Source organism: Bidens hawaiensis, unplaced genomic scaffold (assembly GCF_021521415.1).
Source record: "Bidens hawaiensis isolate Kalapana, Puna unplaced genomic scaffold, B.hawaiensis_p1.1 tig00018246_1, whole genome shotgun sequence".
NCBI lineage: Eukaryota > Viridiplantae > Streptophyta > Magnoliopsida > Asterales > Asteraceae > Bidens > Bidens hawaiensis.
The window spans coordinates 277,813-304,281 of record NW_027492762.1 but is presented as its reverse complement, the minus strand read 5'-3'; the positions used below and the strand labels follow the sequence as shown (position 1 = coordinate 304,281).

The 26,469-nt window shown below is 32.3% G+C and overlaps 3 protein-coding genes and 1 pseudogene across 4 annotated transcripts in view; 3 read left to right on the top strand and 1 right to left on the bottom strand.

Annotated features, from left to right (window-relative positions):
- LOC143555688 (serine carboxypeptidase-like 42) overlaps positions 1-26,469 on the top strand; it is a 255,347-nt gene that overhangs the window by 1,864 nt on the left and 227,014 nt on the right. Inside the window, exons 3-10 of the mRNA XM_077045199.1 lie at positions 356-448; positions 540-632; positions 721-806; positions 5,356-5,634; positions 5,720-5,853; positions 5,942-6,034; positions 6,105-6,222; positions 6,704-7,000. Of these exons, the coding sequence (XP_076901314.1) occupies positions 356-448; positions 540-632; positions 721-806; positions 5,356-5,634; positions 5,720-5,853; positions 5,942-6,034; positions 6,105-6,222; positions 6,704-6,871 (1,064 nt within the window). The 3' untranslated portion in view covers positions 6,872-7,000. The remainder of the gene's footprint in view (positions 1-355; positions 449-539; positions 633-720; positions 807-5,355; positions 5,635-5,719; positions 5,854-5,941; positions 6,035-6,104; positions 6,223-6,703; positions 7,001-26,469) is intronic.
- Positions 8,694-10,389, top strand: LOC143555707 (protein trichome berefringence-like 7 pseudogene; annotated as a pseudogene). The gene is made up of 3 exons (XR_013139251.1): positions 8,694-9,301; positions 9,381-9,539; positions 10,110-10,389. The product of XR_013139251.1 is annotated as a protein trichome berefringence-like 7 pseudogene (transcript).
- LOC143555687 (protein SRC2 homolog) lies at positions 15,256-15,849 on the bottom strand. Its single transcript, XM_077045198.1, has one exon. The coding sequence runs from the start codon at positions 15,847-15,849 to the stop codon at positions 15,256-15,258; it is 594 nt and encodes a 197-aa protein (XP_076901313.1).
- On the top strand, positions 21,564-24,370 carry LOC143555695 (alcohol dehydrogenase 1). Its single transcript, XM_077045203.1, has 9 exons — positions 21,564-21,637; positions 22,148-22,284; positions 22,369-22,415; positions 22,520-22,845; positions 22,921-23,003; positions 23,524-23,599; positions 23,688-23,845; positions 23,922-24,083; positions 24,163-24,370. The coding sequence occupies exons 1-9, from the start codon at positions 21,601-21,603 to the stop codon at positions 24,277-24,279; spliced, it is 1,143 nt and encodes a 380-aa protein (XP_076901318.1). The 5' UTR covers positions 21,564-21,600; the 3' UTR covers positions 24,280-24,370.

Sequence of the window (26,469 nt, the reverse complement as noted above, 5' to 3'; positions counted from 1 at the left end):
TTAATAGTTTGTATTTATTTATTTATTTTTTTCTTTTTTAATAATAAGGATATTTTGGTCATTTTACGCTTATCTAATTGAAAAAAATGATCCATCTTACCCTTTCAAAATAGTCAGGACCATAGATGGCCATCCGAGTAATTAACTCTTATTTTTTTAATGCATAGTGTCCTATATATTTTTATGTATTGAAATAAAATAAATTTTACAACTCTTATTTAAAAAAATGTTTCGGGTCAAACTAACCCGACCGTAAAAACAATGACGGTTTTTGACTCGTTATTCAATCCGAATGACCCGTAAATTTGACCATTAGCATTACTTCTAACCATAATATTATCTCTTGTTGGGACAGCATCAAATCTTTTGTTCGTCGAGTCGCCTGCTGGCGTAGGGTGGTCATACTCGAACACAACTTCAGATTACACCACCGGAGATGCCAACACGGGTAAACATCACACATACCATTTTACCCTCAATATATTAACATTAACACACATTTATATATCTAACAACATTTTTATGTTATGAACAAACAGCAAGAGATATGCACATTTTCTTGATAAATTGGTACAAAAAATTTCCATCATTCAAATCGCGAGACTTGTATCTTACGGGCGAAAGTTATGCCGGTATGCATCTAGAAAATATTTTATAATTTTATTTTTTGTTCTTGTAGTGTATATAAAAATAATATGAATAATGGCTTTATACATGTAGGGCATTACATACCACAACTTGCTATTGCACTTTTGGACCACAATCAACATTCCACTGGTTTTAAGTTTAATATCAAAGGAGTTGCTGTAAGCTTTCTAATCATTTATAATACACTTGTTCAAAGAGTTTGTGGCTCGTTTGTAAACAAGCTCAGCCTGAGGCTTGTTTAGCTGGCTCATTTAAAATTAAGCCTAAATTTTAAAAATTATATAAGTTGTAACTCAAAAGTAAACACAAATTTTTAATAGATTTAACTTATAAGTTTTGTAGTTTATTAAATACGTATTATATGTACGTTAAAAATATTACTTTAGTCTATTAATATATGTCAATATGCATAAATATAATATTAAATTTTTTTTTTTAAAATGTTTAGCTGTCGCATTTAAAATTAAGCCTAAAGTTTAATATTATACGAGTTATAAGTTTTGTAGTTTATTAATTACGCGTTATATGTACGCTACAAATATTATTTTAGTCTATTAATATATATCAATATACATAAATATAATATTAAACTTTTTTTTAAATGTTTAGCTGGCTCATTTAAAATTAGGCCTAAAGTTTAATACATTTAAATTATAAGTTTTGTAGTTTATTAATTACGCATTATATGTACGTATAAAAATATTCTTTTAGTGTATTAATATATATCAACACTAGTGTTAGAGCCCGTGTCACACACGGGATTATCCAAATTATAACTTTACAAGTAAAGTAGTAAAGCAAATAATTAGATAGCGTATATGAAAAAAATGTATTACATCTATGCTTGTATCTATACTATGTGTACATAAATTAATTTTATTTATATCACAAAATATTTTTTATAAATGAACTTAATAAAAAAATGCATGTGCAAAAATGTACCCGAGAACGCTCTTTCTATTGAAAATTCATTCTCAGTGTCACATATGTGTAAGTGAAAGAATTTTTGTTATTAACCAATTTCAGGAACAAGATTTCTCATACAATAGTAGTTCTAACCACTCAGTCCAAATACAAAATAAGTGTTACCTTTATTGATATATTTATCAATTTACCACCCATCGAAGGAAATGATAACATTAAATTTAACGACGGATGTTCTTCATGAGCTATGTTTTTCTGAGCTACACCATGAAAAAGATTTTGATAAGTTTTAGGGAGCTTCTCGACTTTGTCATAATGACAACATAAAAATAACGTGTTAACTCATTCAATTTTGTGAATAATTTGCTTCATTTGAGCATAGTTTTGCATGATATGCTTCCCACACAACGTTCTGATCATCATTGAAGGAAAATTTAATGCTGACACAAATATTTCAAATTTGATAAAGGTTAGAAGTATTGGTAAGTCTGGGGGTGGCAAGTCGAAAGTATTAGCAATTTTTTCTTAAATTTTAATACTCAAGGAAAAAATAATCAATTTGCCAAACCTCAAACCTTTTTGATTATTTCCAAAAATGCACTTGAAAATAATTTTGAAACCCGAATCAAGTTTAAAATTCTAACTTTCGTCCGTTTGACATTTTCAAGTTAACACTTTGAACCCGTAACAAATTTGATGTTAAATCTATTTGCATTCTCAAACTTTAAAAAATACACAGATTTATCATTTTTGACATGTAACAAATTTTGATCCTAAATGTAGTTAACTTGTACCAAACAATTTATTTATCAACTTTTGGCCCATAAAAATCAAATTTAAGTTCCTCAAAAAACCTGGAACACTCCTTGATAAAAATACTAAAAAATTTAATATGATAAACTTTTTATGTCTGAAAGTGATTGGTATATACTATCCTTACATTTTAACATATATATAGTTTACTAAATTAACCGAAAAATAAATGGATAGATTTAAAGCATAGATTTATAATTTATAAATTTATATGACATTTTATAATAATAATAATAATAGGTAAATTGATTGATTTAAAAAAAATGGATCGTCTTTTAAGCATATATTTATAATTTAATAATTAAAAAAATAACTTTGTAAAATGAAAGCATATTCGAGTTTTGTTTTTCTTTACAATCTTTTACAATACACATAGTACAATATATTAGTGATAACATTTGAAATTATATTATTTTCAATCTTTGACAAACATAGTTTGTTGTTGATTTTTGGATTTCACCAAGTATTTTGGAATATATAGTAAAAGAATATGTTAATATTTATTTTTATAAAACTATATAGATATAATATATATAGAGTATAAAAGGAAAGTGAATAATTATTGATCTATTACATACTAGCTTTAGAGCCCGTGTCACACACGGAATGATCCAAATTATAAAATTACAAGTAAAACAATTAATTACATAACATATATAAAAAATGTATTACATCTATGCTTGTATCTATACCATGTGTACATAAATTGATTTTATTTATATCACAAAATGATTTTTTTAAATGAACTTAATAAAAAGATACACGTGCGAAACATACCCGAGAATGCTCTTTCTGTTGAAAATTTCATTCTCAATTTCATATATGTATAATTGAAAGAATTTCGGTTATGAACCAATTTCGGAAATAAGACTTCTCATACGATAGTAGTTTTAACCACTAAGCCTAAATATAGAAGGAGTGCTACCTTATTGATATATTTATCAATTTACCACCCATCGAAGGGAAGGAGAACATTAAATTGTAACAACAAATGTTCTTAAAAAACTATGTTTTTTCTAAGCTCCACCATGATAAAGATTTTAATGAGTTTCAGAGGGGCTTCTTGACTTTGTCATAATGACAAAATAAAAAGAAACATGTTAACCCATTCAATTTTGTGAATATTTGCTTCATTTGAGCATAGTTTTGCATGACATGCTTCCCATACAACGTTCTGATCATAATTGATTGAAAAGTTAATGCTAACATAAATATTTCAAATTCGGTAAAAGTTAGAAGCATTGATAGGCCTTAGGTGGCATGTCGAAAATATTCACAATCTTTTCTTAAATTTTAATAGTTGAGGGAAAAATAATCAATTTGCCAAATTCTAAACCTTTTAATTATTACCAAAAATTCCATTGAAAATAAATTTGAAACCCGAATCATGTTTAAAATTCCAGCTTTCATCCGTTTGACATTTTCAAGTCAACACCTTGAACCCGTAACAAATTTGACGATAAGTCTATTTGCATTCTCAAGCTTTTAAAAATATTCAGATTCCACATTTTTGACTCGTAACAAATTTTGACGATAAGTCTATTTGCATTCTTAAGTTTTTAAAAATACTCAAATTTCACATTTTTGACTCGTAACAAATTTTGACTTAAATGTAGTTAACTTGTGCCAAACAATCTATTTACCAACTTTTGATCTATAAAAATTAAATTTAAGTTTCACAAAAAACCCGTAACAATCCTTGATAAAAACTAAGAAATTAGATATGATGAACTTTCTTATACCTGAAAGTGATTGGTATATACTATTATTACATTTTAACATATATATAGTTTACTAAATAATCAAAAAAATAAATGGATAGATTTAAAACATATATTTATAATTTATAAATGTATATAACAATTTAAAATAATAATAATAGATAAATGGGCTGATTTAAAAAAAATGGATCGAATTTTAAGCATATGTTTATAATTTAATGATTAAAAAAATCACTTTGTAAAATGAAAGCATATTCGAGTTTTGTTTTTCTTTACAATCTTCTGCAATATACGTAGTATAATATGTTAATAATAACATTTGAAATTATATTTTTTTTCAATCTTTGACAAACATGATTTGTTGTTAATTTTTAGATTTTACCAAGTATTTTGGAATATATAGTAAAATAATATTTTAGTATTTATTTTATTAAAAACATATAGATATAATAAATATAGAGTGTAAAAGGAAAGTGATTAATTATTGATCTCTTATACATATATTAGGGTAAATTAAGTTATTAATTTTGGAGGGAAAAGAATTGTGAGAATTAACCAAAATATGACAAGTCTCTACAATTATTTTACTTTATTAGAATAGAGAGATATAAAGGTTAATAACGCCCTGCTTGCGGTGCGCGCATATAAAGTATATATGTGTGAACCCTCGGGTGGGCAAAAGTAAAATTGCACTAATTTTGACGTTATTTTACCAATCTCGTGAAAATAACGTTAAAGGTGGCGGAAGGTTAATCAGGCATCATGTGGTGGCGTTGATAGCCGAAAGACAAGGGCACATGCACCAATCAGCTGGTGTCCCTGATGATTGAGTGCTATGTGCCTTATGTCCAAGGCTTGATGCAAAACTACTATCGAGCCGGGGGTCTCACCGGAAGCAGCCTCTCTATCCCTATGGGATAGAGGTAAGGCTGTCTACATCTTACCCTCCTCAGACCTTACCATAGCATTGCTATTGGTGGGATATACTGAGTACGATGATGATGATGATGATAAAGGTTAATTAAGATCTTAGTTTTGGAGGGAAAAAAATTGTGAGAATTAACTAAAAGATGACAAGTGCTCACAATTATTTTACTTTATTAGAATAGGTACATGCATAAATATAATATAAAACTTTTTTTTTAAAAAATAAACGAGCTGTCTCGAGCTGTCAACGTTTCAGCTCGTGAAGATAAACGAGCCGAGCCCGAGCCCAACCAAAATACTGATTATCTGTTTATGGAATCAGATTGGTAACCCGCTGCTTAAACTTGACCGTGACGTGCCAGCTGTATACGAATACTACTGGTCCCACGGGATGATATCGGATGAAATCGGCCTTACTCTCATGAATGACTGCAACTTTGAAGATTATACATTTGCATCACCTCATAATGAGTCTACTGCATGCAATGATGCCATTACACAAGCCAACAATATTGTTAGTGAATATGTTAATAACTATGATGTCATTCTTGATGTATGCTACCCGTCCATCGTTGAACAAGAGCTTCGTTTAAAGAAAACGGTAACTATTTTTTCCCTCTCGATATTTTTTTATAAGTTTGACATTTGTGACATGTAACGATTTTTTTTCGTGTTTGGTTTTATAGGCTACTAAAATGAGTGTTGGAGTTGATGTGTGTATGAGTTATGAAAGACGGTTTTATTTTAATCTACCTGAAGTTCAGCGGGCCCTACATGCTAACCGAACCAAGTTGCCTTATTTGTGGTCCATGTGCAGCGAGTTCGTCTTCTGAATTTCATAATATTACGTTTTAAACATTAAAAATATCATATTTACTTATTTCATAATATTATTCTCTTTGTGACAGCATTTTAAATTATAACGACAATGACGGGAACATCAACATTCTTCCGTTACTTAAACGTATCATCAAAAACAAAATTCCAGTTTGGATTTTCAGGTAAGTTTTCGGATTATTTATGTAAACACATTTTTTTTTTTTGCATTTTTGAAATTTGTATATTTTGTAGTGGTGATCAAGATTCTGTCGTCCCGTTGCTTGGATCAAGAACACTTATGCGTGAACTGGCTCACGATTTGAAGTTTAAGGTTACGGTTCCATACGGAGCGTGGTTTCATCAGGGACAGGTACATTCTTAAGCAATGCAAATTTAGTTTGACTTTCATGGTCAAACAATTCATGTTTAGAATTTGAATGTAGGATTATTAATTTTGTCTTTTAAGTTTAAAACCTTCACTATGAGTAGTTCATTTTATTATTTAACATAATTTAATTGTTTTACTCTAATTTATCAAGATTCATATCTATTTTACACCCTAACTTTTGTCTGGTTTGACCAACAAAGTCAAAATCTAAGGACTAGATACTTCAGTAGTGTTTTCGGTAAAGTTTGATTTCGTGGTCAAATAAGTAACTTTTAAAATATAAACTCTTGCCTTCCTTAGTTTGACCACAAAAGTCAAAGTGTAACTAGTCCACTCAGTTTAGTTTGACTTTCATGGTCAAACATGTGAATTTTTCAAATTTAAACTTAACAATATTATAGCATTTGTTAATGGTATTCCTAGTTTGACCATAAAAGTCAAAATGTGCATTTCTCTGGTGTAGGTTGGAGGTTGGATGACCGAATACGGGAACCTGTTGACTTTTGCAACCGTCCGAGGGGCTGCTCATATGGTGCCATACGCTCAGCCATCGCGTGCTCTACATTTGTTTAGTTCATTAGTTCGCGGTTCAAGACTCCCTAACAACACTCGTCCGGCTATTGAGTATTGATGATGTTTATGGTTTTAGATCAAAGTTGACAACATTTGAATTTCTTGTTTTCTTTACGTGGCCGAAGGCAAAATTTAGAAAAACGTTAAGATAGGTTTTTTTTTTATTTGTGTAAGAACGAAAAAAGGAGTTTGAGTTTATCATATGCCTTTTAAAGAGAAATTTGTGTGAAACCTGAACTGACCCGACCAACCCAAAAAGAGGCTTATGGCCCGTTGATCACGACATAGTCCAAGTTAAGAATTCCAAAATAAATCTAAATTCAAACGCGCTCATTTAAGACAATAATATGTTCACGCAACTTATATAAACGAAGTGACGACCACAACATGTAGTTTAAAACTTCAAAAATGATGAATTACATCCAAAAGCTTTTAAGTAATAATTAAAAAACTAGTCGCCAAAAAATCTGTTTAACTATTTAATTTTACATATCATTCTAGTTTCCATTGATGATTCGTTCCATCCATTAAGTCCTATTGCTCATGAGTCTTTTCATTCCGGTTTTGTTATTCGTGTTACTAAACAAATTAAATTCAATCGTGTTAAATGGCATGTGTTCATGTAACCTGTTTATTAGCCGATATGTGTTTGTGTTTGGGTAATTGACAAACTTTTGGCTCCTTATCTTGACTTTATTTTGTTTATTTAAACAAACACTTACTTTATTTTCCCTTCACCTTTCCCACATATTTCTTTTAGTTTAATTCTTAGACTGACTATCCCATGATTTTTAAATGACAATAACTTTTTTATATATTGATATCTTAAAAAAAATCATCATAAACATAAACATTTTATTTTCTTTAATTTATGTATACAACTGCTTGTGTCGTTTTTTAACAAAAAAAACTTAATACTTTACGTGATTATCCGCGTTTGTGTTCCCGTCGCATCGTGCTAACACCACCTAATAAGATATAATAACTAAGAAAGGGTCAAACTTTTAATTTACAAAAAAATATTTTTTCAAGAATTTGAATATTTAATAACATGAAATCAAGATAATATATAGTAACTTTGTCAACATAAAATAAACAATCCCCACTTGTGGCATGGTGTTAGAAGATTTGGGTTTTCAGTAGAAACCCAAATTCGATCATCACTTGTATCATCTTTGGTAGATTAAAGTCAATAAACGATTTGAGCTAGACCTTTTGCAAGGTTGTCAGTTCGAATCCCGAGCCTATCCAGGGTTTCCTCCCACCGTGTGTTACGCTAGAACGTTCTATTCTTGTGGTGGCACAAATCAAGTGGCAACCGACGCTATGGTTTCCCGGAAAACGCCCAATCCAAACTCTGAAGCCAACATAGGCCCGATTAAAACAATATAGTCTGATTTTAAGTGAGACAACTAGACCTTCTAATTTAAGAAGTCCGGTGAACTAAACACAAGAAAATCGTCTTTCGAAAAAAGAAAAAAAAAGATGTCAACATAAAATAAACAATTAAAGATTTCTAAAAATCACCAACACAAAATTATGACTTATTATCATCTTGATCTCAACTGGCTACCACCATTGAAAGCAATTAAACTTCATTATTACTGAGGGTTTCATTCAAGACTCAACCAAAGCTCAATCCCTTGAAAACCCAGTTTAGTTTTTTGCTTCAATTTCACAAAACCATTTCTGGGTATTCAAAAAAACTGAATCTTGGGTCAATCCAAATGCTCAATCGAACAAATTGGACTCCAATTTTGCCTCTTAGAGCTTCAATTTCCAAATGGGTATTTCATAAAAGATATCTTTTTAGGGTTTATTGCTCATTCATCACATTAGCTGTAGTTTGTGGCTTTATTATTATAAAGATTCAAGAAAACATGACCCAAGATTTTAAAGATTTTGATAAAGATTTTAATAAAGATTCAAACTTTTGTGATCTTTATGATGGATCTTGGGTTCGTGATGATAGTTACCCTTTATATAATGCAACCCAATGCCCATTTGCTGAAACTAGTTTTAATTGTTTAGGTAATGGTAGGAAAGATAATATGTATGTTAAATGGCGGTGGAAGCCGAAAAGGTGTGAGATTGTTCGGTTTAATGTTGGGGTGGTTTTGGAAAAGCTTCGTGGGAAGCGGGTGGTGTTTGTTGGTGATTCATTGAGCAGGACTCAATGGGAGTCGATGATTTGTTTGCTTATGACCGGGGTGGATGATAAGACGAGTGTTTATGAAGTTAATGGGAGTAAGATTAGTAAGAAGATTCGGTATTTGGGTGTTCGGTTTGGGTTGCATAATTTTACGGTTGAGTTTTATCGGTCAGTGTTTTTGGTCCAAATTGGGTCGGTTCCGAGACATGCGCCGAAGAGGGTTCGGTCGACGATTAAACTTGATGAGTTGGATGGTGTTAGTTCAAAGTGGGTTGATTCGGATATTCTTGTGTTTAATACGGGCCATTGGTGGAATCGCGCAAAGCTTTTCGAAATGTAAGGGTTTTTTTTGGTTAATATTATGTTTTTTTGTGAATGTTATAATGAAATGTGTTTGAATTCGGTTTTTGGATAGGGGTTGTTATTTTAAGGTTAATGGAAGGTTAAAACTTGGAATGTCGACAATGGCGGCTTATACGACAGCGTTAAACACTTGGGCTTCTTGGGTTGAAAATATGGTTGATACTGATAGGACCCGTGTGTTTTTCAGGACTTTTGAGGGCAGTCATTGGAGGTACATTTTGACTTTCTTGGTCAAATTGATTACTTTTAGAAATCAAAATTCATATGCTTTTGTTGCTTAATATATATTTTGAAAACATTCGGCTCGTGATACTTTTTATGGGCTTTCATTTAGTTAGAAAAGTATTGTTTTGGATAGTTTAGAAGTCGTTTGGATGCTGAAGTTGTATTCACTTGTTTGACCTGGAAAGTCAAAGTATTTATTTTTCGTTAAGTTCATAAATGATATTTTTGGTATTTAATTTATAATGAGTAAATTCAATGCCTTAGCTCTTAACAGAATTGGTACATTTTGACTTTTAAGGTCAAATATGCTACTTTTCAAATGTAAAATTTGTATAAAATCGATAATAAATTTTTAACGAAAAGCTTTTTTTTCCTTCTACGTGTTATGAACTTTTAAATCATTGATCTAGTTATCTGCATATCGTTTAGTCATATCAATATTTAAGCTGAATTGACTGATTTGACTTTGACCTCAAAAGTCAAACCTTTAATCTTTTTCTTATTTCTTAACTGCAAGTAGTAAATGTTACTAATACGACTTTTTTACGTTTACCAGCGGCCCAAAGGGTCACACCTGCAACGTTACTGAAAACCCCTTGGTTCAAAGCAAGAGCGAATATAATGAATACAGAAGTCAATTTTCGGATATTATAAAAGAAGTGGTGAATAATATGTCGGTTCCTGTTACAGCAATGCATGTGACCCCTATGGGATCGTATCGTAGCGATGCACATGTTGGCATGTGGAGTGACAATCCGATGGTTCCCGATTGTAGTCATTTGTGCTTACCTGGAGTCCCTGATGCATGGAATGAAATCCTGTTTTCATATTTATGAAATGATTTTTTTTTTTTTGGTGTTAGTTCATATCAAAATTCAAATTAGATACGATCTCTTACAAATTTATGTATTTTTATATAGAAGTTTGATGTAACATTCAAATTTGTGTTGTATCATTGTTACATTAGAGCATGAATTAAGCTGTACAACTTTTTACAGTCACTATTGAGATATCTATAATTATTTGATGAGTTTGGTTAAATTGTAAGGTTTTTTTTTGACATGTTATGATGCATGACTTCCAAGTTTCAAGAAACTTGACTTCACTCTCATATTAAGCAATTTTTTTTTTTTTTATTTTTTGGAATGACAAGCAAAGAAAATTTATAAAAAGAAAATGCTAGCAAGAAGGTAGACTCACCAATTGTATTGCAAAAGACTTCTCAAATAATTTACGCCAACGGTATTAACTAAAATCCAAACAATATGCGAACTTTAGTATCAAGAAATTAATATTGTACGATGTCCTGATTCCGCTCATTCTAAAACCATAAAACAACTTCAAACCGGCCTTTCCAATATTTTTTCGTTTTGGTTTATCGTATCATCGTCTCAAAGCATGTAACACATAAAACTTAACACAATATTTTTTGACACCCCTTGATTATTTTTAAAAAATAAGCTAAAGATGGATATTGAAATATTTGGAGGTGTCTTACAACAAACACAATCTACAACTCTACAACCTTAACATTAGTTTCAAGACAAGTTTCTTGAAACTTAAAAGATATGTACTACAAAGACCATTACCTACCAAAATAATAAACTTTTTTTTTCTACTACAAATATCAATTCACTTGATTTCATTTTTCATATCAAACCAACCTCAAAAACCCCAAACTTTAACCTCTCATCAAGAAAACATAATGAAGACAGTCATATTCGTGGTATTTATCTCATTCGGTTGCATTCTCTTTCTAGCACCTGTATTGTTTACTTTGTGTTACTTCATGAAGAAATGGAAATGCAGCAGAACGACTGAAAAAAACGAAATGGTGCATGTTGATGAGCGTTTAAAAATGAGCGAGAATATTTTAGAGGCTCCCAATGGTATGAAAACTGTGGCTATCACCATTGATGATGATTTGCATGTTCATGAAGAAGAAGAGGTCACCAAGAATGAGAAGGTTGGGAATGGTAGTTGTACAACTTCTCAAGCTTGAAGTTGAATATGATTGTGTATATAATAATAATATGGCAATTTGTTGAGTATGAAATAAATACAAATATTACAAGCATTATATGTGACTTATTATTATTTTTTTTGGGGGTGGGGGGGGGGGGGGCAGAATCATGAGAACTAGAGAACTCATCTGAATCACTTAATTATTTGATCCATGGCTAAAAGGAATTGTGACATTTATGTCACATGTAATATGATGTCTCTCATAAACACATAGTCAGTGATGTAACCTCTCCCAAAAGGTGACTTTGATGATGACAAATACGAAGAATCTCGTATAACATTTTAATTAAGATCCATGGCTAAAAGGAATTGTGACATTTATGCCACATGTAATATGATGTCTCTCATAAACACATAGTCAGTGATGTAACCTCTCCCAAAAGTGAGTTTGATGATGACAAATACGAAGAATCTCGTATAACATTTTACTGATGCTCACAGCTATGATTTTAATTAACTCGTTCAAAACAATTGACATATTAACTAGAGGGTTACATGAAATAGAATACATAACCAAAATATTAATTTTGGTCAAAATAATCAACACTCTAAATTTAATTAAGATAACGAATACAAACGAACACTTTAAAATAAAAACTAGTTTATTAAAAGGGTTTATGATGGTTATTTTTGTGAGTTATGAATCTTTTATTCACAACTCTTCCGCATTTTCACTTGTTCATATACGAGCCAATCATCCGAGTTATCGCATTATCAGTCCCTCATCATTTAATTTTCTTTTGCTTGAAAAGAACTCATGCTCTTTGGGGTAGAGAGTTTCAATTGATGTGTTGTTTAGTTTCTTCGTTTCTACATATGTTTCCTTCTCCACCACCGTCTTTTGGTTTTACATTTTCAATTGTTTTAAGTAATCACAACTATGCCAACCCCAACTAAAGGTGCATTGTTTATAACGGTCCGCGACTAATGGAGGACTAACTCCGTTAGTTGCAAGTCGCCGAAAAATCGTTTTTGGACTGAACACTCACATTTTTTTCCAAAAAACTCAACATTTTCGCCGAAAACATCTTTGTAACCTTATATTGGACCTCTAGGAATCTTTTTTTAGAAAAACCGCTGGTTACTGAGATTGTCGGAGCCCTAGAACCACCGTCGGAATCGGTTGGTGGTGCTCAAGTGTTGGTGGTTGGTTGTGAGTCATTGATGGTGGTGATGGTTAGGTGGTGTTAAAATTGAGTTTTCTGACCAAAAGTGTGAGTTTTCTGGCCAAAAACATTTTTTAGGCGACTTGCACTAACTCCGTTAGTCCTGGATCGTTATAAACCACCTTTAGTTGGAACTGCCACCAACCAAAAATAAAATTAGGACTGTTATTTTTCAATAGGATGTAGTTGAGATTATATTTTTTTGAAACGACCAACTAAGTAACGCCGGGTACTCCGTACGTGGCCCCCGTTGGCTAAAGGTAGCCCAAGCCGCCCACTAGTCCGGACGGATGGAGCCCCCAACGGTCCACCTATTGAGGGATTCCCTGGATAAAACCCGACCCCCACGCCCGTCAAACGGCACGACAGCGAGGAGCCGGTAAAACCGGGTGAGATTATTTAAAACCCCTTTACTAATCTCTCAACACCCCATTATATTCTTTTCCTCGGTTTTTTTCCTCTACTGAAAGCTAATATTCTTTTCATCTCCAGATGTATGACTTCAATCTCTATATCTTGATCTAACATATCATAATTATTTCAAGATTCATTGGTTTTGACCTTAGAACTATCATCACAATGCACACACTCCACATTAAGTCAGAAGTCCATATAATGGATTAATGTCTTCATGTTGATATGGTGTTGATTATAACAATGACTAGTTCATGTTGGTGGACGATTTTGCCGCCTACGATTAGACAACATGCCACCGTGATACTAACAATTATGATACCACTCGACAAGAAAGAAAAACGCTTGATACATTCTAGCAAACGTTTATATAAACTGAGGCAGGAGTAATCTTTTAGTTTGGTCAAAATAACCAGCACTCTAGGCTTAATTAAGATAAGTATTAAGAACCAACAATCTAAAATGAAAACTAGTTTACTCAAAAAGTTTTATGACAATTATTTTTGTAAGTTATGGCGAATCAGAGAGGCATGGGAAATCGAAGTGAAAAAGAGAAGATAACAGCTAGTTGATCGGTTAAGAGTTCAAAAGAAAAGGCCCGAGGGACACGCGAGTAATCGTATGAACATATGCATATTACTTCTAAATTGTTCTATGCACATGTAGATGTGTTTTTTGTTACTAACACATGTTCATAACATGAGATTTTGTTATCTACATATGTGCATACCATATTTGTTAATAACTCAGTCATTATATATGCTATTATTTGGAGCATAAATCCTAAAATTAAACACTTATGTCCTATTTCCTTTTTCAATTTGTTGTTAAAATAAGTTATTATAAGACTTGTTTATGACTTACGTATTAGCATAATTTTATTTATATGTGTTTCAAAATATAATATATCTGTTTTACTTTATGAACAACTTACAACTCTACAACCTAAACATTGGTTGCAAGACAAGTTTCTTGAAACTTAAAAAGACATGCACTCTATTCTTCCAAAATAATCACATTTTTTCTCTACTACAAATACCAATCCACTTAATATCATTCGCCACATCAAACATTCAAACCCATCTCAAAATCACACAAATTTTCCATTAACATCAAGAAAATTCGATAAAGACAATCCTATTCGTAGTTTTTATTTCGTTCGGATGTGTTCTGTTTCTTGCACCCGTATTGTTTACTTTGTGTTACTTCATAAAGAAATGGAAATGCAGCAAAACGACTGAAAAGAATGAAATGGTGCATGTTGATGAGCATTTGAAGATGAGTGAGAACATTTTGGAGGCTCCGAATGGTATGAAAACTGTGGCTATCACCATTGATGATGATTTGCATGTTCATGAACAAGAAGAAGCCACCAAGAATGAGAAGGTTGGGAAAAGCAGTTGTACAACTTCTCAAGCTTGAAATAATATGAATGTATATTTAATAATGTGGCAATTTGTTAAGGTTGATTTGAAGTAAATATTGTTGCAAGAAGCATTATACGTGAATCATTATATATAGAAAAGTTATCAATTCTACACTCTATGAGTTGCGAGAACTTGAAAAACCCTACGTACGTAAACCATAAAATTTTTTAGAATAATGATATTTTAGAGACGAATTAAAGATTAAATAGAATAGATGAGGATAATATATGTATTATAAGACTGTCTGTAACGCTAAAACTCATTCTTCTCGTATGCATGTCTAGTCAGTTGTTTATAAAAATTTTTATCAATTTGGAACATGAGTTGGGAGCAAAAGAGCATATGATTTAGCTTTCTCTATGTTCAAATTACAAAATAGTGTTCTATAACCATAATCAAATAAATGTGATCAAAATACTTAAGAATAGGTAAGCATGAAAGGTGACATAGCCATAAAAAATATCAATACTAAGCAAGGAAAATAAATAAAAGATGACCTTTTTCCATCATGTTAAGAAATTGTTGTCTAATGTAAAATGATCTTCTGATTAATGGCTAATCCTTGTGATTAAGAGAAAAACACCCCAAGTGCATATTAATCTATTTCTTGATCTTAGCATACTCATCCATATTTCCATTGCGACTTCTTAATCAAGGATCAACGTTTTCGCTAATTATAACCCATCTGCTGTGGAGGGTATGGGTACCCTCCTGGTTGGTTTGTGGGAGGATACCAGGCCTGTCTAGTACCATACTGGGCACTAGGGTAGTTTGCATACCCTGGTGGCTGATGGTACACTTGAACCCCCTGATATGTAGTCGTGGGAGGATGAACACTGCCGCCATCCTGAGCCATAGAAGCTTTTTCCCTAAATTGGTGGGAAAAAGTAAACGTCCCAACGGCTTTTCCACGCATGGACTGCACCTGGTAGTCCACCACGTGCTCGGACCCACCAGAGGTCGTCTCGAGAAGCTCACGGACCGGGATAGACACCTCGCCGATGTCCTTATCACCCCATGCGCGACGTTGTCGTAGGACAAATAAGAGGGTCGTCGTTTCGATTGCTGACTCCTCCACCGGAAATTTAACCCGGTGGTTCCATTTAGGGTTCCGCCCACGAGCCGAATGCGTCTTCTTTTCGACGATTGAATTCCCATTTATTAATGAAACAACTACATACACTTTCATCCTGAAGAACAAGAAGAAATTTTTCAAACCACTTGCTGAGATCACAGTAATATCCAATGGACTATGATTATCCATATATATGGTTTGTGTTCAACAAATTAATAAATATAATCTTTGTATATCTTCTTTACTTTTTTATTGTTTCTTGATTTTTTTTATAAAACTTGAACCTTACAATTAAATGTAGGTTCAAGGTATGAAAAAGAACAAGAAACATGGTTGCTAATTTGGGTTTATTGTGAAGGAATTGAAGGTGGTAAGTTGGGATATTAGACACGGTAGAAGTGAAGGCTAGGAAGGTTTAAGAGAGATGATATGAAGGATGGAAGAGAGTGATTAGTGGATCACCATTGGTTTTGTTAACTTACAAGCAAACTTTTATAAAATGTAATGTAAATAAAATTAACAATCCCCTAGGTTGTAATAAACTCAAGAATTCTGTAAACTGTTCAGTGAAAAGTTCGTTTATGAACACATGTTTCATTTGCTTGTTTGCGTTCATGAACGTTCGTTTACGTTTGCACATTTAAGTCAACTTACGTAATTTGTTCGTTTACACTTGTTCATACATGTTCGCTAGTTTATGTTTCTTTAAGAGTTTTCGTTTATATATTCTTTTAAAACTTTTAGGCTCGGTACAATTTAATCTACTCAATATTAAACTACCGACGACTTGTGACCGAGGGAAATATTACGACGTTAATTACAGAGGGAAATTTTTGACAGTAATTACCGTTCACGACTACATTTTGCCCCCTTTGCTACACCATCATCGACATTGCCCCATAGTCCAACACGCCACACCTGCCGGATCAACACCCACCACCGCCTTCTCAAGACAACAACTACATTTAAGTGTATAAGTTTGTAGATGCGGTTGGTTCAGAAATGAAATGGTGTCAGATAGATCCGTTAGATGTTAGTTCTAATATGTTGGATCCTTAAAATGTCAGTTCTTATCATACCTTGTCAATAAGACACCTTAAAACACCTTGTAACACAAAGCAACTTTAGTAAACTATGATAATGTAATTGAGTGTCACATTCTACAAAGATCGGCAGTCCATAAGGCAATTTTTTATTGGTCTAGATGACTGGATATAAATGGATCAATTATATAAGTGGAACATGGAACAAGAAAAAAAAAATAATAAATAAATAAATAAATGGCCAAGTGAGAGATGTAAGCAAAGATGTCATGACATTGTTGAGCATAATTAATTACAAATCAGTCTCTGAACTTCCATCATATGTCGTGTTAATAACATTCATATTAGTTTGTGTATTGTCACGGGTTATGAGCCAGCTTATTATTTTTTTTTCCCGTCTTTTATTTCACATTTCACCTTTTTATAATATATAAATTTATAACTTGCGAAACTTAAAAATGATTTTAATGTGGAACATGTGTTTCATTTATTCAACTTGTTTGTCATTGACGAAACTTGAAAGAGAACCCCGGGGGGGGGGGGGGGGGGGCTTAATTTTTTGGTTAAAACGGGTAAACTTACATTATGTGTAAAATTAAAAAAACATGGGGCAAGGCCACAGCTGGCCCTCACTATGCTTCGCAAGTGCCATTTGTTACATGTGATTCCAACATAGTTAATTAACATACTAGTAGACAAATATAATGAACATGTCCAAAGTACAGCATGTCTAAGCAACGTCTGTCAATCATATAGGAGTTGGGTACGGCTTTGGTAAATTCTTTCATGCAGAAGTAGAACAGAGGCTATAGGAGTGTCAATTCTCAACATGATTCAAAACACGGCACCAAATTAATACGTGTTGAGTTGTTATATTCAACTCATTTAAACAAATTGTCTTTGAGTTGGCATATTTAACCTGTATAATTAGACATGGCATATACCAATCTAATTACCTCATTTATTAGAACCCATTAACCGGCTTGACTCGTTGTATATATATAGGTAACACGATAAGTGTTTTGAGTTAGGGTTGGAAGTTTTTAAACATCTGCCTATATTATTAAAACAACACATTCTTTTCATATGTCATTCAACTAGACCCTCCACATAGATGTCAAGTGTATAAGTTTCTATTTTTACAATTTCCATTTAATGAATGATAAAATGAAAAATACGTTGTTGGTGAGAATTAACCTCACTACCTTCATTTTAAAATGTTTGTGGCTTACCAACTCAACTAGGATGAATTAATGTTAACATTATTTTTTTCTTAATTGTTATAGATTCACAACCTTTCATTTTAATTCTTTTAAAATACAAATACAAAATATTCTTACTAATCTATGTATTTTAGAAAATTATTATATCTTATAAATCCATAAGTTATGTTATTATGTATACTATTAAATTTAACTTTTTTGTTTACTTTTTGACCACCTGAGTATCTCATAGGCTCTATCCTAATGTATAAATATATGCATATTGTTCTGGTTAAAGTTTAAACGAATCAACCTGTAAACGCTATAATTCATTGACCCACCACGATTTTTACTGTTGTATCTCTTCTTTATAACCTTGTTGGATCCATTGAATGAAAGCGATGCCTGACCTAATTTAACAATTTGATATTCTGGCAACTTGTGTGGAAAACTTTTTAATCGTACAACAATTTGATGGGATATGCCCTTAAAATCAAAATAATCAAATTATTACTAATGGTAAAACAAAAACAAACTAGGAATGAATACGTGAATTGCTATTATTTACCATGAAATGTTTGAAAGCCAGTAATTAAGACAAACTAGGATTTAGGACCCACGCTTCGCGACAGGGCCATTAAACCGAGCAAAATAAACATGCGTTAAAACGTAATCATACTAATGGTATGACCAATGCTATTTCTAACCCTAACATTCATTGTCAAGGGCAATCTCATTTTAATGGAAAAAATAGCCCAGTCAGCTCTACAAAACAATTGATTGCACTTTATTTTAATTAGAACATTGGAAGTTACATTAAGACGAAATAAATCATATAAACGAAAGTTAAAACATACAATGCTACTTTTCTTTTAAAATACTTGCTCTTAACAGAAAGTTAAAAGTGTTATTGATAAAATTGCCAATATATAGATTTAGGCCTGTAAACGAATCAAACGTTTGGTGAACTATCGTGAACCGTTCGGCGGAAAGTTCGTTTATGTTCATTTATTTAATAAATGAACGAACATGAACAAAAAAATTGTATTCGTATAATTAAATGAACGAACATGAACACATGTTCTGTTCGTTCATTTATGTTCATGAACGTTCGTTTATGCTCGTTTATGTCTGTTTATTTATGTTCATTTATGTATTAATATTAATAGAAAATAATTAAATATTATCTGGATATGTCACCTGCTTAAAGGTTTTATATTTGTTAATTTGTGTTCATTTAAGTGTTTTCATTTAAGTTCGTTTATATTTGTGTTCATTTACGTTTGTTCATACATGTTCATTTATCTTTATTCAGTTATGTTAGTTTAGATTTTAAACAAACGAACACAAATGTCCATTTTTAAATAAACGAACATGAACATAAATATTTGTTCGATTAAGTGTCTGTGTTCTTTTAAAGTTAAATGAACGAACACGAACATGCTCTTATTTGTGTTCATTTGATTCGTTTACAGGCTTTCATTAATCACATTGATGAATACATCGGTCTAAACCTCTAGGCTCTGCCGATTTTATTTGTGTTCGTTTGTGTTCGTGAACCGTTCGTGAACACATTAGTTTCCTTAATAAACGAACACGAACATAAAATCTCGTTCGGTAAGTGTTTGTTAACTGTTCGTGAACACGTTATTTACTTAACGAACGAACATGAACAAGGCCTTATTCGTGTTCGTTCGGTTCGTTTACAGCCCCATATAGATTGCCATCATTCAACTATATATTTATTTAATAAGTTAATATGAAAACACATTTTAATTTTAAAACACATTAAACTGTTGAACTTTTGATAAAGCAATGAGCATTGAACTCATTTTGAGGAGACGGTGGGCCATGGAATATAAGACAATAAAAACGTTTCAATACCGCTAACATATCAATCAGGAAACTACTTTCTATTTTTCAATAATACAATTGCCTTTGTTTTTCTTAACTGTTTCTTTTCTAACAAAAAAAATGTTTTGTCACAAGTAAATTATAAGTTCCAAAGATTCTCCATACAGTTTCATAGTCTATAATCCCTATCTTAATCAACATGATAACTTTTACTCTAAAAATAATAAAATTCTAAAGTTAATCATACTTTTTATTATAATAATACTTTTTATAATAATAATAATAATAATAATAATAATAATAATAATAATCATTTCCGGATTGTTAATCGAAACCAGAAAAAAAAAAGCAGTCGTCGCACTTCACTTTAACAACTATCTGATGTATTAAGGGTATAAACCTGAACTACCTAGCATATATACCCGATGCCACCAACCTACATGTTCACAAATCCGACACGGCACAACGAAAGCCGAACCCGAACCTTCGACACCATGGGCGGACCTATGTGTTAGGTTGGGGGCCGGCCGCCCACCTTAAATTTCTTTATTAGTGTTATTTTTATATCAAAATCCTGATCTATTCCCATTAAAATTAGTGTTAAGTCCCGATATCATCCCTCAAGAATATAATTCCTGAGTCTGTCCCTGTTCACATATGTGCTGATGCTGAAACCGAGTTACGCCCAGATTCCCAAATAACAACACCACAACAACAACAACAACAACAACAACAACAACAATAATAATAATCAGGGCCGTCCCTAAAAGCTTAATGGTTTTTGTAGGCTTTGCACGAATTATAAATATGAGCCTTAAAATATATTAAAAGAAATAAAAAACTCATATAATATATAAAATATATTCAAAGGAACTAAAAAATTGCGGGCCTCAAACCTCAATGGGCTTTGCACAATTGCCTAGCTCGCACATGCTCTAAGACAGCCCTTATAATAATAATAAGGCAAATTGGAAATAAATAATCCCACATTTTGTATTGGCCGATAATAATTCTATCTTTAAAAATCACTACCAATGGCCTAACATTTCAATCATTTTTGTCTCAATGGTCCTCCGTTAAAAAACACTTAATGCTGTTACGTTTTTTTTTCCGAGTTTCAAATCGATGTTTTAGGGCTTTTGATTGGAAGAATGATACGAGTCAACTGATATAAACTTATCTTGAAACGATGCATCAAATGGATTGGATTTTGTTAATTGGAAATTCAAACACCCGAATTGAAACACTGTTCCGTCGTTTGGATCACCGTTTCAAGATAAGTTTTACATTAGTTTACTCGTATCATTCTTCCAATCAAAAGCCCTTAAACATCGGTTTGAAACTCGGAAAAAAACGTAACGGCGTTAAGTGTTTTTTAACAGAGAACCATTAAGACAAAAATAGTTGAAAGTTTGAATTGTTGGTAGTGATTTTTAAAGATAAACTATTATCAGCCAAAACACAAAATATGAAATTATTTATTTTTTATTTGTCAATAATAATAATAATAATAATAATACAGTAACTAAATTCCATACGTGTAACCACTGAATAGTCTTGTTTTGTTTAAACGGTGGGTTTAACTTTAAAGTTGTCAAATGTCAATTTGTCAACGCGTGGATTAAACAAAAACCAGACAAACCAAAACCAGGTGGCTGGTTTGGTGTTTTTTTACCTCTGTTTCTGGTTTAGCCACTTGTTTACTAGATTCTACAAACACCAATCAAACCTTTGACACCCACTACTCACTACATCCTATAAATACCCTTTTATTCATGTTACAATCTTCATCACAAACAACAAATATATCAAGTTTCAATATAAGTATCAAGCAACAAAGTATGTCAAGCACTAATGGTCAAGTGATTAGATGCAAAGGTAAACATTTTCGTTATTATTATTATTATTATTATTCGAGATATTATAACATAATGTAATTAGGGGTGTACAGTTCGGTTTGGATAACTTTTGGGCTTAAATCAAACCAAAAATCAAAATTTTGATTTTTGAATTTTTAAAAACTGTTTGGTTTTGGTTGCTTTGGTTATTTCGGTTTTGACATTAACTTTTTGTAAAAAAAATAATTGCCCAAAAAATTAACTTGGGCCTAAACCATTATGTTAATTAATAACTAATTAGCGTTCTAAAAAAATTTAATAACTAATTACATATTTATTACATTCTTATCAATTACATAAAATAGAAAACAAACATAAGAATCTATAAATCCAATTCGGTTTTATTTTTATTTCTTGCAAAACCAAAACTGAAACATAAGTGTTTTTTTTTAACCAAAAAACCAAACCGTTAGTGTTTCTCAGGGTTTTTTTTTTTTTTTTCGGATCAGTTTTTTCGGTTTGATGATGTAAAACATAATTATCATTACAGCCGCGGTGGCATGGGAGGCCGGAAAGCCGCTAGTGATCGAAGGAGTGGAGGTGGCGCCGCCGCAGAAAATGGAAGTCCGGATTAAGATCCTCTTCACTTCCCTTTGTCACACTGATGTTTACTTCTGGGAAGCCAAAGTAACCATTTCAATTAATATTTTTCATGTCACAAATATTGAAATTTAGATTATTAATTTTTATTATTTAATATCAACTTTGCAGGGGCAAAATCCTGTATTCCCAAGAATATTAGGGCATGAGGCTGGAGGGTATGTAACATTGTAATGTGTTTGATTATTGTAACATATTGACGCGCATACGTGATAATTGTTGATCCAGTTAATAATATGATTTGTTTGGTTAATATGAATAGGGTTGTGGAGAGTGTTGGTGAAGGGGTGACTGATCTCCAGCCCGGGGATCACGTGCTCCCGGTTTTTACTGGAGAATGCAAAGAGTGTGCGCATTGTAAATCCGAAGAGAGTAACATGTGTGACCTTTTGAGGATCAACACGGACCGTGGAGTCATGATCCACGATCAGAAATCACGGTTTTCGATCAATGGGAAACCGATATTTCATTTTGTGGGGACGTCTACGTTTAGCGAGTACACAGTTGTTCATGTTGGGTGCCTTGCAAAGATTAACCCTCTTGCTCCTCTTGATAAAGTTTGTGTGCTTAGTTGTGGCATCTCTACAGGTTAATATTTTAAAGTTTTTTTTTTTGGTGATTTTGTTGATCTTGTTTTGATCATAATTGTTTTTTGATTTTCAGGGCTTGGTGCTACTCTGAACGTTGCACAACCGAAAAAAGGCTCTTCAGTTGCGGTTTTCGGTCTGGGAGCTGTGGGACTTGCTGTAAGTTTTCTCAATTTGTGACTCTTAAAACATATAACAAATAGGGTTGCAAACAAGCCGAGCCGGTCGGATAGATAAAAATCTCGAAACGAACCGAGTTTTTTTCGAGCACAAGCCTCAAATAAAGCTCATTTAGTTATCGAGTCTGAGCTCGAGCCTTGTGTGTTTTTTAGTTTTACATCTTTTAGACTTCAATGTATTAGTTTTACATTACCTAGTCGAGCTCGAACAGAGCCTTGGCTTGTTTAAGGTACCACACGAGCTCGAGTCGAGCTTAGGCTTGTTTAAAGTTTTTCTCAAAATATATAAAAATAATTAAAAACTTATATAAATTGATTAGTAAATACTAAATGAGCCGAGTCTGACCTTGAGAAAACAATTGATGACTCGAGCTTTAGAAAAAGTGCTTGAAACGAGCTGCACTCAAGCTCTCATAAGTCAAAATGATAGTTGAGCTCGGGCTTAGATCGGCTCTTTTTACCCATAGTAATGAAAATGCTAAAAATATATATGTGATTAGGCTGCTGAAGGTGCAAGAATTGCTGGTGCTTCAAGGATCATTGGGGTTGATCTCAATGCCAATAGATTTGAGCTTGGTATGTTGCAAGAAATCTAAATATTTTTGTAGTTTAAAATTTATATAAAATTTAACTAAACTTACATATATTTTTTTGGCTACAATAGCAAAGAAATTTGGGGTTACGGAGTTTGTTAACCCGAAAGATTACAAGAAACCGGTGCAAGAAGTGATTGCGGAGATGACGAATGGGGGAGTTGACCGGAGCGTTGAATGCACCGGTCATATTGATGCTATGATCTCTGCTTTCGAATGTGTTCATGATGTATGAATTTACATTTATACGCGTTTTTTTTACATTTATTATGATTTTTTAAATTTTTATTTGAAATTTGGTGCAGGGTTGGGGTGTTGCTGTTCTTGTTGGTGTTCCACATAAAGACGCCGTGTTCAAAACGAATCCTATGAATCTGTTGAACGAAAGGACTTTAAAGGGTACCTTTTTCGGAAACTATAAACCACGATCTGATATTCCTGCTGTTGTCGAAAAGTACATGAACAAGGTATGTAACTTGTTATATATGACATGTGTTTAGGAGAAATATATGATTGTTTTTCAATTCTATGTCTAATTTGTTGTAGGAACTCGAGTTGGAGAAGTTCATAACTCACGAAGTGCCATTTTCTGAGATCAATAAGGCGTTTAATTTGATGCTTAAAGGCGAAGGTCTTCGTTGCATCATTAGCATGGATGCTTAAGCATGTGTTTGGTTCTTATTTATGTCTTTCATGTTACATGTAAATTTGCCCTTGAGGTCTTTTGTCAAAGATTCTAAGTTTGTCATGAGTTTATTTGAATAAGATTAATGTTCTTCAGGATTTTTGTTAAAAAATGATGAGTATGGAATGGACAACAAATAGATGAATAGATCTAGCAACAATGATGTTTGCATATGCCAAAGTGACAGCCATGATAGTATTAAGAAATTAAAAGATGTACAAACCTATTAACCATTGCCACATCACAAAGTCACAAACACACTCATTATGATATAATTTATTTTGTACCTTTCTTGAAAATGTTTTGTAAATGCCAAAGTTCAAATTTAAGTATCTTTCCATGAAAAGGTAATATTACATTTATATTATATAATTGAGAGTTAAAAATATATAGCAACTAGTATTGACGCTCTCGCGTTATGACGGGTGCGTGCGACCATTAAGAAAAACAACTCGTTTAAGCCAATTACAGCCTCTAATCTATCCATCTCATTAAAAATTTTCCAGCTGAAACTTATTAGCATCACTAATAATTCTTGAATCTTGATCCATATTAGCTTCACTAATTTATAAATCTTGATCATGTATGCACAATCTACAAACCAATATGCATAAAGAACTTGCTAATAGTAATACTTTGGAAGGGTTAACATGAAACATTCGTTAAAGTAATGAACCCTTTAAACCCAATCTCTAGCTATCTATTTTCAAATCCTATGGTTGAGATCAATTCAAGTTGATGAGTCCACTTGTTTTGACCATTTTTTGAATAAAATATTAGAAAATGACAAAATAGAAAAGAGACAAATGAGGAAAGAATACATAATTGCTACAAAAAGAAGCATTGGGATACGTGCATGGTTCTCTCTCCACCTTTATATAATCTGCGGTGTTTTACATATGTTACATCATTTACATCTTTATATTAACATCACATGTAACATGTAACAAATGAAAATCAGAATGTAAAAAATGTACATTGTTTTATCTCTCCACCTTTATATAATCAGCGGTGCTTTATATATGTTACATTGTTTTTCATCTTTTATACTAATATCGCCTGTAAATGTAACAAACGTAAAATCGGAATGTAAACAAACGTAAATCATAATGTAAAAAAAACGTAAATCGTAGTTTATAGTTTGGAGCCAAGTACAAGAAAAGATAACATTTGCAATACTGAAATTACCCTTATGCTTATTTTAATACAAAGTGAAGTGGACACACCCATAACCACACAAATGGGGTTCAAGGTTCATAACTTAACAAATGGTTTCATTCAACATTTTCTCTAACAAACATTTTCCATGTATATATAACTTTCATTGGGATGTTTTAGCCATGAGGCATGGAGGTGAGATTTATCTATCTTTAGTAAATTTCGTGGTGGGTGCACTCAGTCATTAGGAACTAGGTGGTTAATGAAGATTTAGAATATCTTGTTCCACATTCTTAGTGAATTTGCTTGTTTCAAAGAATGTTAGTCTAAATCTATGTGGAATATGCCATGTATCCAAGGATTTATGATCACGATTGAATTTAGGATTTGATAAATAAATTTAGGGTCGATTAAGTGAACACTTAGAAATAAGGGTTTACTAAACAGTCTAAGGCGTATACGAAATGCATCCTGTCATGAAGAAATTTTTGTGCTTACGCACATCGGAGCGTCAGTCATTACTATCACAGACAGGAGTAATGTAATTATAGCCACGAACCCTATTATAAATACAGTCCACACTTAGCTCGTGTGTCTAGTGATGCTTTTATAGAGATTAAAACTTGGATAGTCTTGATTTTAAAATTGAATAGAGGATAATTCAATTTATCGATTAATCGGTCGAGGGGCTTATTACGAATACTAAGTTGGGGCTGATTCGTATAGTTTATGTTCTAGAGAATTCAAATTTGTTAGCCTCAAAAATCTAACTTGGCAATGAATAGGGTTACTTATTAATCCCATTGAAGTGATTTATTGAGAAAGATAACATGTGTCATCTATATCCTTAGCATAAAGGTACGTTAATAGTCATGATGAAAGCATCCCGATTAGGATTTTCATGAGCAAAGTAGGACCATAGGTGTGTTAAGTTTAAGGCTTGCATAGGAGGATCTTCTAACTATTTGATTCAGAATCGCCAATCGTAAGAATCAACATGGAAAGCGACT